Source organism: Myxocyprinus asiaticus, chromosome 3, assembly GCF_019703515.2.
Source record: "Myxocyprinus asiaticus isolate MX2 ecotype Aquarium Trade chromosome 3, UBuf_Myxa_2, whole genome shotgun sequence".
NCBI lineage: Eukaryota > Metazoa > Chordata > Actinopteri > Cypriniformes > Catostomidae > Myxocyprinus > Myxocyprinus asiaticus.
Genome location: NC_059346.1, coordinates 12,655,084 through 12,670,105, shown reverse-complemented (window position 1 = coordinate 12,670,105; position 15,022 = coordinate 12,655,084). Strand labels below are relative to the sequence as shown.

General features: G+C 38.8%; 1 protein-coding gene across 12 annotated transcripts in view; it reads right to left on the bottom strand.

Annotated features, from left to right (window-relative positions):
- LOC127420180 (autism susceptibility gene 2 protein-like) overlaps positions 1-15,022 on the bottom strand; it is a 518,748-nt gene that overhangs the window by 6,679 nt on the left and 497,047 nt on the right. For 8 of the 12 annotated variants that reach the window (XM_051662237.1, XM_051662243.1, XM_051662255.1 and 5 more), the window contains 8 exons: positions 14,296-14,552; positions 12,117-12,379; positions 8,583-8,633; positions 8,238-8,333; positions 6,710-6,781; positions 5,369-5,398; positions 5,195-5,266; positions 4,796-4,928 (listed from right to left, as the gene is read on the bottom strand). In XM_051662237.1, the coding sequence (XP_051518197.1) occupies positions 4,796-4,928; positions 5,195-5,266; positions 5,369-5,398; positions 6,710-6,781; positions 8,238-8,333; positions 8,583-8,633; positions 12,117-12,379; positions 14,296-14,552 (974 nt within the window). Of the gene's footprint in view, positions 1-4,795; positions 4,929-5,194; positions 5,267-5,368; positions 5,399-6,709; positions 6,782-8,237; positions 8,334-8,582; positions 8,634-12,116; positions 12,380-12,507; positions 12,669-13,453; positions 13,493-14,295; positions 14,553-15,022 lie in introns of all 12 variants that reach the window. The other 4 variants (XM_051662297.1, XM_051662306.1, XM_051662267.1 and 1 more) reach the window with 3 other exon arrangements.

The window sequence follows — 15,022 nt, the reverse complement described above, 5'->3', positions numbered from 1 at the left end:
TACCGGCGTCGCTGGATGGGGCGGTCCGGTTCTGTGTGGATTATAGAAATGTCAATGCGGTGTCTAAATTTGATGCGTACCTGATGCCTCGGATTGATGAACTGCTCGATTGGTTAGGTGCGGCTCGCTTTTATTCAACACTGGATTTAAAGAAGGGATATTGGCAGATCCCCTTAACTCCCATGTCCCGTGAAAAGACACACCGTTTGGATTACACCAATTTATGACTCTTCGGTTTGTTTGGGGCCCCAGCTACGTTTCAGCAGCTCATAGACAGAATCCTCAGACCACACGCGGCTTACGCCGCTGCCTATCTGGATGACATCATTATTTTCAGTAATGATTGGCAGCGGCACCTGTTGCATCTGAGGGCTGTCCTGAGGTCGTTGAGACCCAAAGAAGTGCGCAATTGGACGGGTGGAAGTATGGTATCCGGCTCCTGCTTCCTCCTTCCTAAAAGAGCTAGAGACTTATCACACGCAGGGCTCCAGACTAAAAAAATTACTTAGGAGCTATTGGCTTCTAAACTGAAACATTAAGGAGCCAAATGGCTGTTTTTAGTCTCCAAATCACAGAATTGCTCGATTTAGATTGCTGTTCAAAAACAAGATAGAAGCCGAAGAAAAGGAAGTCAGCTGATAACCCATTAATTGGAGGTTTAACAAACAGTATATATAGTTGAGAAGACAAGTTTGCACTCCCTTTTGTCTCATAAATGTTTACACCCCTTTCATAATTTATATAAATAGAGATAAAATAATTTTTCATTTAGTACTGCTCTCCAGAATCTACATTACAGATATTTACATAAAGCACAGTATGCATATAGTAGTGTGTTGTCTTGAGCATCAAAGAATGTTTGCACCTTGTGTAATAGCTGTGTACAAGTCCCTCAATAGACCTTTTTCACACTCGGGCCATTTACACAACAACGTTTTCAACTAAAATTGCAGTGTTTCCCATTAATTGACTAGACTCTGGCGGCCTGCCACAGTCTAATTTGCCCCGCCACGGTCTCATAATGAACTGAAAACATTTTACACTTGTCATCTAAAATATTTTTGCACTTCTCAGTCTCATAATAACATAAAATAAAAGGTTGTGTTTTGCGCTCTCTCGTGTGCGCCAGTCAGCTCCTCACCCACTGCTGTAAACTCACGCGCTCACACACACTCGCAGATATATGCGCTGGAGTATTCCTGGATCCGTCTAACGTTATTTGGTTGAGGAGGACGACAAAGCTTTGAGGTAAGTAACTTTATCTAACATTAAATGTATTCACTGCATCTATACACTACTCCACACACAATTTATCATCATCAGTGTACAAGAGCAAACAGATAATATTACTGCCGAATTTAGAATCACGATTAGGGTGACCATACGTCCTCTTTTTCCCAGACATGTCCTCTTTTTCGGACCTTAAAAAAGCGTCCGGCCGGGATTTCTAAATTTGCGAAAATGTCCGGGATTCGGCTTTAGTTGCATTATGATGTGCATCTGGTCTAATACTTCATTGTGTGTGCGTGCATATTTGCATTGCTTTAACCCCTCTTTGTAAGTCCCACCTTCTCGCACACCAATTGGTCAATTATAAGAGGCTTGCAGCAACTATTGGCCAAATTCCTGCCTGTCAATCTCTCCGCGAAGCGCTGTTGCGTTCGGCATCAAACAGTTGCTTGACAGTAGCAGCAAATGACAGCTGAGTGGAAATAATGCCCAAACGAAAGTGCAAATTTACAGAAGATTTGCACAAAAAAATTCCCATGCTTTCTTTCAAGTCAAGATCCGTGGGAAGCTGAATGTATGACATGTAAAGCTGGCACTTATGTGTCAGTTGCTAATAAAGGTGCAAGTGATTTAGAAGCACACATTAGCTCTGCGAAGCATAAAGGGTCAGCAAAAGGTGAAAGTTCATCAGGTAAATTAACGGACTACTTTTTGTGACCAGGTAAATTTGTTATCACAGTGCTTCATTTTCCATGGCCATTCAAATACTGAAGGTACACTCATGGCATCAAATATTTTATTTTAGTACACTGACATTCAAAAGAACGTTGGAAATTTTTATTTATTTATATATATTTATGTTATGCTAATAGTGTCTTTTTCACTGTATTCAAGTTTGCATTCATAGTAACACTGTTTTGAACCCTATTATTCCACCTCACCCCAATCTCCGCCCCCCACCCGGCGAAAAAAAAAAAAAAAGGTGTCCTCTTTTTGGAAAACCAGAATATGGTCACCCTAATCATGATGATTAACGTAAATTAATGTTAGCATTACTAGGTTAATTGGCATACCGTTACACTGCTTAAGGCTTCACTAGCTAGCTTTTGTTAGCAGTCTGAGGTAACGTTAAAAGATAAAAAGCTGAAACTGACATCCCTAGTTTGTACCCTGTGAGAGATTAGTTAGCACCACATACTCTAGCTCTGAGTGAAAACTGTGGGTCGGGTAGTGTCAATCCAGCTAATTTAAGCCAATCGCTTTTGGTGAGGCAGGCCTTGGCTATGTTTGTGAACAGATGTCAATTAAACCCTGGCTGGGGGTGAAGAACATCATGTATATGGGGAAGAATTGGGGGTGCTGTTTCTCACAATTCTATTTATTTCAAAGTTGCCTACTGCAGCTTTAAGAGCACAACACTAGCCTCTTAATTTGCTCTCAAAGTGCACCAGATGGAAGTATTTAACTTTAAAATGTAAAAAGATTTCTTCCAGGGGAGCATGCCCGTTGGCCCCCCTAGAGGGTCGGAGGTCCACTCCCCATAGTCTCACAAAATCCTGTGGGAAACACTGAAATGGAAAACTTTTTATGTGTTTTGGCTGTTCGTTTACACGACAATCAGCGTTTTGGGGCCTGAAAACGCAAACTTTTGAAAACGGGTTTCAAAGTGCAAGTTTTTGAAAATGATGCCGTTATCATCTCCGTGTAAACATACAAAAACGCGAATTTGTGAAAACGATGACGTCATGCGTACGCATATTACATGTTCAGTTCATTGTGTTTGTGCTGCTCAAGATTTTGAGTTTATTGACACTTCACCAGCAAAGTAATTGTAGTAAAAAAGCAACTTCATCATCTGTCCAGACAAAATTGCTCGATGCTTTCGCCATCTTCATTGTCTGTATTCACCGCTCTGTGGAAGAATGCTTATGTGCACAGGCACGAAGTGTTTCTTTACAAAGTGACATCACCAATTACTGGTCTGGCATGCATAATACAGCCTTTTTTAGTCGTTTTCGTGGATCTGTGTGAACGGGGATCGTTTTGACAATGTTGTCTGTACGCAAAACTTTTCAAAAACACAAAGGAAAAACGTTTCCGTTTTAAGTAAATCTTTGTCGTGTAAACATACTCTCAGGGTTTTGGAATGCGGAAGTAAACGATTGCAGGGTAAACTTTGACAGCGGTGAATGGGAGTGAATGGGAGATCACAGCAAATATTATTTTCACTTCCCCATTTGCTCCAAGAGCAAAAGAAAAAAATCTGAGGATTCTGTCTATGAGCAGCTGAAACGTAGCTGGGGCCCCAAACAAACCGAAGAGTCATAAATTGGTGGCTCAGCGGTTGAGGTTCTGGGTCACTGACCAGAAAGTCGGGGGTTCAAGCCCCAGCACTGCCAAGATGCCACTGTTGGGCCCTTGAGCAAGGCCCTTGACCCTATCTGCTCCAGGGGCGCCACATGGCTGACCCTGCACTCTGACCCCAGCTTAGCTGGGATATGTGAAAACAAATATATTTCACTGTATATATGTAAAAATGTATGTATAATGTGTGACCAAAATAAAGGCTTCTATTCTATTTTAAGTTATTGTCGCAATCAATTATTTTTGTGCGCGTTTACGACCATTTTAGTCGCAGTCTGGAGCCCTGACACGTCTATTCAGTCTGAACTATATGTCATTTGTTTGTGTGTATCATTAATGAAGAAAACAATTACAAAATCCTCCATGAAACAATGCAGCATAATTATATTCTAAAGGGCAAACACACTCATGTTGCCCTTCAACAGAGAGCTACCAGTCAGTTGTATCATGTAAACACATTTATATTCATGCTCGTGGCCCCAGTGTCGGGCTGAGGCAACATTCAAAATAACAACATGCAAATCAGCGAGCAAGGAGCTGGAGAAAAAGTCATACAGATCCATTTTCATTACACTGCAGCTATACCAATGAAAAGACTGCAATATAATTTACAAGATAAACTATAAATAATCTGTGAGGACAGTATCTAAATTGGGATTTATATATAGTGTGTAAGTAGAATGAATATGAAACTTTAAAAGTAGGATATGTGTATGCAGTCGAGCAGTTATTTACCATAATCAGCATCACACATTTCCATAATAGCAATCAACAATAGCTGGCTTTTTCCAAGAATAGTTGCACAACAGCAACTGTCATCTTCCTCATCTTGGGTATTAAAGTCAACATGAAACTACATTTTGCAAACCCATTTTACTTCCTTAATCTCATGTAAGTAATTAAAGCAGGTTAATTTAAAAACAGGATATTTACTTGACCTTTTGCACCGAATTATTTGGATCTTGAAAAGTGGTCTCTATATGATCGGAGGAGAGAAGTTGAAAAATAACGGATTGGTGAAATCAGCTGAAATGGAAACTCGTTTCAGAGGTGGAGCAAGTTAATATACGACCAGGAATGTGTATAAATGAGTTAATAGGGTCAATTGATTTCATGTTTATTTAAAAAATATTTTTTCAAGTTTACAGAGAATTTTGAGTGTTCTAATGCATATTCTGCAGAATCATTTTATTACACAAACCTGTTGATGAGAAGAGAGGTCTGGCCAGGTCATGAGGGTAGGGGAACCCAGGGAACACACCAGGGGCTGGCGGACGGCTAAAGAGATCTAGTTTTCCATTCATGTCCAGTTTGTGAGGGTCCAAGTGCATCTGCTGTTGAGGGACAAACATCATTTTTAGATTATAATATAAATAAACAAAATACTGCATGCATAACTGCATTAATATCTTCCAAAACATAAAAACATTTGGACATAGCTGAAATAAGAACAAAACTGTATTTTGCTCTATAACATTACAAGTAGAGGCTGGCTTATGCATCCTTGTACTTCCCTCTAACTATACTGTATATCATATTAAAGAAAGAAAACAAGGGGAAGGCTTCTCTGAATCTTTTCTTGGCTTCTATGATAACTCACTTTCATCTTCTGTTGATGGTGGTAGATCTGCCAGGCGATCTGAACATGCACTGCACACCATTTACCTGGCTTCTGACATAAACACAGAGGCAATGTCAAAGCATTAGCATAAAGGCAGTGGCATTTATGGGGAAAATGTAAGGATTTGGAATAGAATGAAAATGTGATGCTTACTCTTACTGATGACCTAAAAGGATCTGTTATCTGTGAGAAAACAGAGAAAAATAAGACAGAAAAGAGAGATATAAGTTCATGAATTGCGGAAAGCACCTTGATTCATTTTTAATAGCTGATCTCTAAAGGGGCATTCACACTGGCAGTGATCTGTAGCGACAAAGCAACCTGAAGTCATTCATTTTCAATGAGATTTAGCGATATTCTGCAACTTGAGCGACATGAAACAATGATCACAATCCATTTTATTTCAGGACTCTCACATTTTTCTAAGTAAAAGAGCATATTTAACTAGAGGGGCTTTACGTGACAAAGCAACCTTTAGTCATTACTTTCAAATGAGATTCTGTGATTTTCTTTCTGAGTGAAATGGGATATTCAACTAGAAATTGAATTTTCAACTAGAGGGACTTTATGTGACAAAGTAAGTCATTCAATTTGAATGAGATTTGGTGATTCCTGGCAAACAAATTAAACTATGGAGACTTTATGAAGAGAATTGACTGGATCCTAAAAAGTGGGCGTTGCATACCAGAATGAAGCTGATCTCTAAAGGGGGGTACACACTGTCAACGATCAGCAGCAACAAAGCAACCTGAAGTCATTTATTTTCAATAAGATGTGGCAGTTTCCAGCAACAATTATTTTATTTCAGTAATCTCTCATCTTTCTGAAGGAAACAGGATATTCAACTAGAAACAGGATATTCAACTAGAGGGACTTTATGCAACAAAGCAACCATTCGTTTTCAATGAGTTGCCGATTTTTGGCAACATGGGTGACATGAAATGACGTTTGCATCTATTTTATTGCAGTAATCTCACATCTTTCAGAGGGAATAAGGATATTCAACTATATGGACTTTATGCATCAAAACAACCTTAATTCATTCTTTTTTTGACTTCCGGAAAATTATTTTCAGGAATGAAAGTCCAAACTAAAGCAACTTTATGTAGAGAATTGAACTGGGTCCTGAAAAGTGGCCATTAAATACCAGAATGAATATCTAAAGGGGAGTTCACAATGACAGCAACCCACGGCTTCCTTAAGTCAGTCATTTTCAATGAAAGTTGGTGATTTATGGCGACATGAGTGACACTGATTGTTAGCGATGCAACAAAGTTGAGCAGAGCTCAACTTTATGCAAATGAGCAAAGCTCAACTTTATGCAAATGAGCAGCGACGGAGCGCAGGCAGTGATCAGCCGCCTAATACAGTAGGATACCGCAGTCGATTTGGAGCGCCTACTAGCAACTAACAGCACAGAGACTCTGCGACCTCCAGTGAATCTATAGCTGTGAGAACAGGGTTTGAAGTGCACCTCCTCAATAGGTGGCTTACCCTTGGGTCCTTCTGTAGGAGTGTGTGGGGGACAGCTCCCGGTCGTGCTGCAACATCAATGGGGTTTGAGGCCTGGAGAAAGAAATTCAAACAGTCTTACACAAGACTAATGGAACGTAGTTTTACACTGAGGTCTGACATCTGCTTCATAACTGTTTTGAGATTAACTATTTATTGATCACAATTCAACATTATGCATTATGTATGTAAACAGAACCATATGTTTCTAGACATCTAGAAATGATAAACACAATGTAATCGAGTATTTAGTTCCATAGTGTGATTACTAAAATATATCTGGCACTAGATTTATGCCTCTCCTATATTTAGGCCAGAAAACACTACTTCATTTTAAGATTGTGTACTCTGCACTTATCCAAATATACAATTTACTCCTAAAATATTAACTATGGCTTCTGTATTTTTCAACAGATTCTTTTATAAAGTCATGTGAGCCATTATGGGCATGGCTGGAGTTTCAAAACTTCAATTAATTCCCAAGTTTGGTGGATGCCACAGTAAATTATCCTCATAAAGTTCATACTTGCTGGAAACTTAAGACTTGCTCTAGCTTTGACTAGTAGCTAACACAAAAGTAAGAGTTATTTGAGAAGTGCCAGGCAAAAATCATACCACACCAATGAAGTGGAAGCTATATCACACACGCACGAACGCATGCATGCACGCACACACACACCATCTCACTCAAGACCACAGTGCAAACAGTTCAACTTGACACAAAAGCCTCCAGCAGGTTATTGAGCCTGCACCTCTTTGCATAATCCATTAGAGGAGAAAATGGCAGTGGTAGATATCTCAGGTTGTCTGCAATGTAAATGCAGCTGTGCGGTATATGAGGGCACCATGAATACTAATGGTAAGGTGAGTCTGGGCTCTGAATCAGGGAACATGCTATATTTCCACTCACTGATGCAGAAAACTGGAAAGCTAACATCCAATGTTAATGAATTTGAAGATACATTCTCAATGTTTTAAAATGTTTAACACTAAATAGATGTTCACTTTTAATAGACTGTGCAATGTAAAAATTGTATACCGTACCTAAGCCAATTACTCTTTTGTTTTTGGACTTTCTGCTACATTTGTTGACAAAGAAAGCTTTACTTGGGGAGAGGGGGGGGGGGTTAAAAATAGTTACTAAATAATTTAGGTCTTAATTATAATTTTAAATTAAGATTAACCCTCCTTCTGTTTTGGTAGACAAATTAACAGTCAATCTGTAGAAACTTCTACCATATGCTTTTTTCTAAGGCTCTTATCTATGTGATTACACTGACAACTTGGAAAAGGTTGTGGGCCATATTTTTCCACTGCATGTTGGTGCATGTTATGAATCATTTGTCCACAGATATCGGCCATATCAGAGCCAGGAAGCGGGTAACATTAAACGGCCAAACTAACTACATATGCACATATTTCTCATTCTTCGCAAGTCAAAATAGTTAAGTGTACATTACCACATGAGTGAGGCATAACATTAAATGAGTAGTGTGGGCTAAGGCCTAACCTTTGGCTGGAAGGCGCCTTGCAGCGAACTGAAGGGCCCTGAATGTGGAAGCAACGGAGGCATGCCCGGCATAGTTGGCGGATAGGACGGAAAGAACTGCAGAGAAAAAAGATTTTATGTAATAAAGAAAGAGAAAATGTTTATGACATTCTTCTACTTCTATCATCTCTTTAAGCTATAACAACTTTAAAAGACTGCTTTGAAGATGACATCAAACCAAGCATGCTTAAAAACATGCAAAAGGTTTACAAATACGTCTCAAAGTTCAAAAATGTTTACATAGTGATCTTTTTCATATACAGTCAAAGCAAACAGGTTATGCAGTCAAAACAAGTTGACACTTACATTTGAATGTCTCAGGAAAGGATTGTCCAGCTTTGGAGCATATTTATCGAACTAAACAAGGAAAGTGAGAGAAAAGAGAAAGAGCTCAATTTAAAAACATAAACAAACTCAAAGGCATCTGTAACCAAAAACATGAGATTGCTTTACTTCAGTGCTTACATAGTCAAATAAAAAGCAGATGAAGCTCAAATAAATTACACTCTTTTAATAAAACAATTACACAGTAAAGCAGCCATTAAATGTCACATGAAAGAAAAACCACTGCAGCCGCCGCTGGCAAAGGCATCAGAGAGCAAGCCCAGAGTGTGGGAATACGTTCACAAAAGACTCAAACCAGATTGCTGAACAAATGAAAGGCACCCTTCACTTCCAATTACACTCACATGAGCCACTTATTACGTGATAGTGTCATTCCTTTATACTTAAGAAATATATATAGAAAAGTTATAACTCCAAGTCTTATGACTAGCTAAGTTGTAAAATCAGTGGCCTAATTATAGTATAAGCAACTAGAATTAGCATGTGAATGTGGCGAGATTCTGTATCACTCAAAAAGGACATGTCAAAGTGCACTGACATGATTTATGATTAGAATTTTAAAAAGATTCATAGAAATGTGGTGAAAAAAATCATACTTTTAATCTTTTACATTTTCATAACTTTGAAATGATTTTTTAAAATAAATATTGCTTAAAATATTTTCATAAAGGATTTTATAATGATATTTAATATTCTAAAATATGTTTCATATTTTTAATAATTGTTTAACACCTTTACATGATTTTTTATATTTTTTTATATATACAATTATTGCATACAAAAACAAGCATTTTGTCATAATTCCACTGGCTCAAGTTTTTAGACAGAAATAGCTCCATAATGAGGCCATCCAAGTTCGCCATCTACATATTTGGATGGAATTAACTCTCAAACTAACTTTCAAAATGTAATATAAAATATATTGTTTACGAATTGTACATCATACTCTGTAAGACAAGCTCAAGTTCTCCATCAGTGAATGGTTTTTCATTAAGTTCTCCATTGCTTTAACATCCATGTAATTATTAGTAAGTGCAAGTGATTTATTTTACATAAACATACAAATCCTTTGCAAACCCTCTTAAGCGCAGTTTTTACAGAATCTCGCCATCTCAGGTGATTGTAATAAAAAAGGATAAACTCTAAAGCCACGGTGCATGTTCATGTTTCTCTGAAAAACAGCAGTGCTTAAACCACAGCCCACTCATGGTACAGACTTTATATTATAATAGATCAGCAGGCATAAGCTGCTTTTATCCTTAAACGTATGAATGTGTGGTGATAATTAGCCTAAATCAAACACATAAGGTTGCCTGGCTTAGAAATGCACCAATCTGGCTTGCCTGCTCATTACACTTCTGGGTCCCTTCTGAGGCCCGCATGTCTGTTTTATGGTTAACACTTGCTGAGTAAATACAGCAAAGGTTTATGGTTGTACATAAAAAAAAAAAAAACAGCGCTTCATAATTCACAGCCCCTGACAGTGCTTTATAACAAACAGCTTTGGCAAATCAAGGCTCAATATTACATCTGTAAACAATTAAACTTTATATTGTTTTTCAAGAATTGGTAGGAGAAGAAAGAAAGAAAGAAAGAAAGAAAGAAAGAGAAACAGACATTATATGAAGTGTGTTACCATTTAAAGTCAACATGAAACTGCATTTGATATTATTATTTTTAAGGTGACTCCATACAGTAAACTAGAACACTGTTTCCTATGCAAAGACCCTTAAGGCCGAAACATACTCTATGCAAGTACGTGAACGCAGAGTCTTCTAGCTATGCAAGCTCAATTTCATGCATAGTTGCGTTCCAAAATGTGTCAGACCACAATTCATAACACAACACAATGAGATGTTGCATTCTCAATGTTTCACAAGGGGCACTATAGGTGGCAATGGTGTGAACTATTCACTTCTATAGTGAGTTTTCTTTTTCAGCTCAACTACCGTAATGGAAAAGCCACAATTTGAAGAGAATTTTGCTGAGCAAGTAAGCTAAAGTCATTATATTTAAAGCAACTTATCTGAATAATAACATCCACAGACACAGACTTTTGAAGGTAACTATCTTTCCCTTGAGTACTGAGGTTAGTTACCGCCACAGTAACTCAAGAACGCACATTGTGTCAATGGTACCATGTGTTGGCAATGCATTGGCCTAGTGCTCGCATCTTCGTACATGTACTTGCTTAAAGTGTGTTTCGGCTTTTAACCATAATGTATGCATGGTAGAAATGCTTTAGCAATAAACCATCATATTAACATCTTTCTCAGTAGAAAAAAACATCAATTTAATCACATGGTGTTGGAATAAATTTAACAATGGTAGTTTGGCAAATAAGACCTTGTACTGTTTAAAATATTTGAGGAAGGCGTGGTGGAGTGTATGTTGCTTAAATACCAGAGATAAGATGCATAACCACAAAAGACTACAAGCAGCAACCTACAAAGGATACAGCATGTCTAAAACTAATATGTAAGCACAGTTTAATCTCCCAAGATGGTAATCTATGATTCAAAAATGCTAAACAGCCTCAAACTTTTCATCTCTGACATAATGTGATATATCTTTTGAATTGGTTCATGGTGTATGGTATTGATAGTATGCTGATAAGACGCTCTCATTCTCAGTCTGAATACGTTTCAGAGATCTCAATGCATTTCATATGTCTAGCTAACTTTGAGGAGCTGAATTTATCTGATTACAGGCTGCCAAAGTTTGCCTCTAATAGCTGCAATGCACACAGAAGCAATTATGCTTTTTTAAAACAAGCCCGTTGATGTCATGACTTTCATCTGCGGTGAGGTCATGTTTTGACCACAAGGTTTGAATGTGTCACACAGAATGAGTTCTGTCTGTACCTCAGTCACGCCACAGGGCCTGTCTGCCACCTGTTTTTCTCAAACCGCCCCCAGCACTCAGAAAAATAATAATTTAGCTCATATGAAAGTAATAAAACATCTCTGGCTCACACTACAAAAGCACAAGGCGTCTGGCATGTCAACAAGGCAGCAAAAGGGTTTTTATTAGGGGAAGAGCTTTTGGTTGTCATGGGGCAATAGTTTATCTTGTTAGGATTATCTGTTATGTCACTAAAATGGTGCTGTAAACCTGCTGTAACCATTTGGCCTCTGTTTAAGATTTGAACAGGTTGAAATTAAGCTTTGAGCTCCAGTAGTAGGTAATAAACGCTACTACATGGCCACAAGTTTGTGGACACCCAAACACTGCACATCTATGGGTTATTAAAAGGGAATTGGTCCTCCCTAACAGCTTCCACTCTTCTGCAAAGGCTTTCCACTAGATGTTGGAACATGGCTGTGGAAATTCATTTCCATACTTTTGGCCATGTAGTGTTCTATTTGGCAGATTAAAACAGACCAATCTGTATAAGGCCGTTTAGGATGGGGCTTCTTCGTAGGTTGGGATGTTTTAAGGGGGAATAAGGAGGTAGGAAGGGAGTCAAATCTATCTGTTTTTACTTATCCTCACATTTCTGGCTGGGGTACGCACCATGGGAGGTGCAGTGGGCGGCCCAATGATGGCTGCAGGGGGCAGACTGGCAGGGAAGGGCGTGAAGGTGTGTTGATGCGTGTGTTGGTGCTGGTGCATATGCTGATGTTGGTGAAACTCAGCCCGGAGGAGCGACACAGGGGCCAATGGCGACCCTGTCGCCCCTGGCGCCGACCCCCGACCCCGTTCTGAACTCTGAACCAGGAAGCGGTTGTTCAACTCCTGCCGCAGAAGATCATGCTCTGCAAGAAAGGAGAGCAAAGGGGAAAAGGAGGGGAAAGGGGGTGGGACACGGGAGGGAAAGAAAAAAAAGGCAAGGGCGGCCAGTGAGATCTCACAACAGCGGTAAGAAGAGAAAGAGGGTAGTCACCTGGCTTTCTCTGTTTCTCCAATTCAAGGTGTGAGGGTTTTCTACGTGAGGACTCATTGGTGGAGGTAAGAGAGTTGCCTGTGACAATGTGCCAATCAGAATCCCCGAATGAGGCTGGCAATACATGATTGGTTGGTTGAAAGATATCAACAGGCTGGTATCTAAAGACAAGAGAGAACCAAGAGTCACCTCAGCAGAAAACACACACACACACTTGACCCGACATACGTGAACTCCGATACTCACTTTAGATTTAAGACTCTTCCACAAGTTAGACACATTATAATAAGAATGTGCACTGAAGAAACTTTTATTTTTACTCGTTCTTTCTTGATGCTTTTAAAAGACATCAATCTATCAAGTTATGCTTTCAATTCAGAATGTAAACTTGTTTAATTATGATGAACAAAGACATCAAGCCTTTAGTGTTCACAAATACAGGACACATAGCAGGATGACTTTGGTACTATAGAGATGACTTCACACTGTGGAGGCAGCTAATACATTTATTAGACGTTTTAATTTATTAATTACTTATTTACTTATAGTGCATATCCTCTCTTATATACAGATTAGTATGTAGCACTAAAATGCCTGGAACTGGCATTTAAAAGCCAGGTTATCTTGGCAGTTATCAACAAAAATACACTTACCGTCAAAGGAAAGGCAGAGATGAAGCGGGCAGGTATAATTTTCATCTCAAATTTTGAAATTAGCATAGACTGTGTCAAATTTGGCATTTAAAGAGATATACAAGATATAGCACTTAAAATAGAGTTAATGTTAAAGTAAAAAATAGTCAATACAAGAGAACAAGAGAGCTGCTGAAGTGTCCTTCTGAGAAAAAGGCTAAGCATATTACAAATGAACAGTGTAGCTGACATCATTCTTTATTACATAAAAATAAGAGACAACTGAATATAAGATACATTTTTCATCTGCTGACCTCTGATGCGTGCACCATCTCGCCTCATTCTTGAGAAATCTTGAAAAGAATGCAATTTAAAAGCAAGGCTATTGTTACTAGATACTTTTTACAGAAAGCTGTCTTTAGTATGGGTCACTTGTCAATAAGCAGACATAAAGTGACTAACAGTAAAGTAAATGAGACTACCACTCAGTGTGCTTATTTTTTAAATAAGGGGAAATTTTGATGCATATGACCATGTCCTAACCAGGTGCAACACGACAAGTTTCAAACTTAGCCAATCAGAACATATTTGATGTGTAATCCAAAGTTCTGTGGAGTTGGATTTTGGACCAATGCAATTTCACTGTGGTGGTGGGGCTTGCTAGTGCAACACCACAGAAACCCTAACCAACAAAATGATCGACAAAATGCTCTGTCAGTCATTGCATCATGCCTGGTAAGAACACGGCATATGCTTTTACAATGTTTATAATTGTGTGCAATTTAGTGCACCATATGTATTATTTTGGTATGAGAATACAGACTCTTAAAGGGACAGTTTACCCAAAAATGAATATTCTGTCATCATTTACTCACCCTCATGACTTTCTTTCTTCTGATGAACACAAAAAGAGATGGTAGGCAAAATGATAGTCTCAGTCACCATTCACTTTTATTGTATAGAAATCATTCTGCTTAAGATTTGTGTTCCAGAGAAGTAACAAAGCCATACGAGTTTGAAACATATGAGAGTAAATAATGAAAGAATTTTCATTTTGAGTGAACTATTCCTTGGGTTAACTAAAATGTGGGCCTTAAATACAGCTCAAACAAAACTACACCAAATACAGTTTAACTTTCAGTGAAGAGGTTCTTACCTGGATAGGGTGGTCCGGCAGGATGTCCTGGTACCACAAGGCTGTTGGTCGGTAGGGTAGGCGGAGGAGGCAATGTGGCAGGGTTGGCAAACATGGCCGGATGGCTGGAAAGGTGAGAGGGCGAGTGAAGGGAGTAGTGGGAGGAGGCCAGTCCAGCTATGGAGAGAGGCAGGGGAGGAGCAGGAGACGGGAGGCCCCTGAGATGATGAGGGGAGTGAGGCAGGTGATGTTTGGGTGGAAGAGTAGAATTGGTGTTGCTGTGATGAGGAAGGAAAGACGCGATATGAGAAACAATATTAATATTAAAGGACAGCTTTAGAGAGCAGTTCTGAAAATTTAGAGAAACAATCAAGCTCAACATTAACAAACACATCAGCATAGCTCTGATCAAAAACCTAATGAGCTGCCTGGCTGACTGCTGCCTAGATAGGCAGCAACCTTCTAAGGCAGCATCCAAACTGAAATGGAATCTCATAACTGACTGATTTGGAATTGACAATATATGTAGCAACTATGCACAAATAAAGCTACAAATGGGAGAGTCAACTCACAATTGATTCCTACAGAGTCTGATATTAGCATGCTGCTAAGCTAACAGTGTGATACTCATACTGTATATGAATTAAAACACCTGGCACACAAAAATATTGGGTTTAACAGTAAAACATCACTTTCAGTTCTGAATGAAATACCAGTACATTTATTATTGCCATTTCTCTCACCTCGT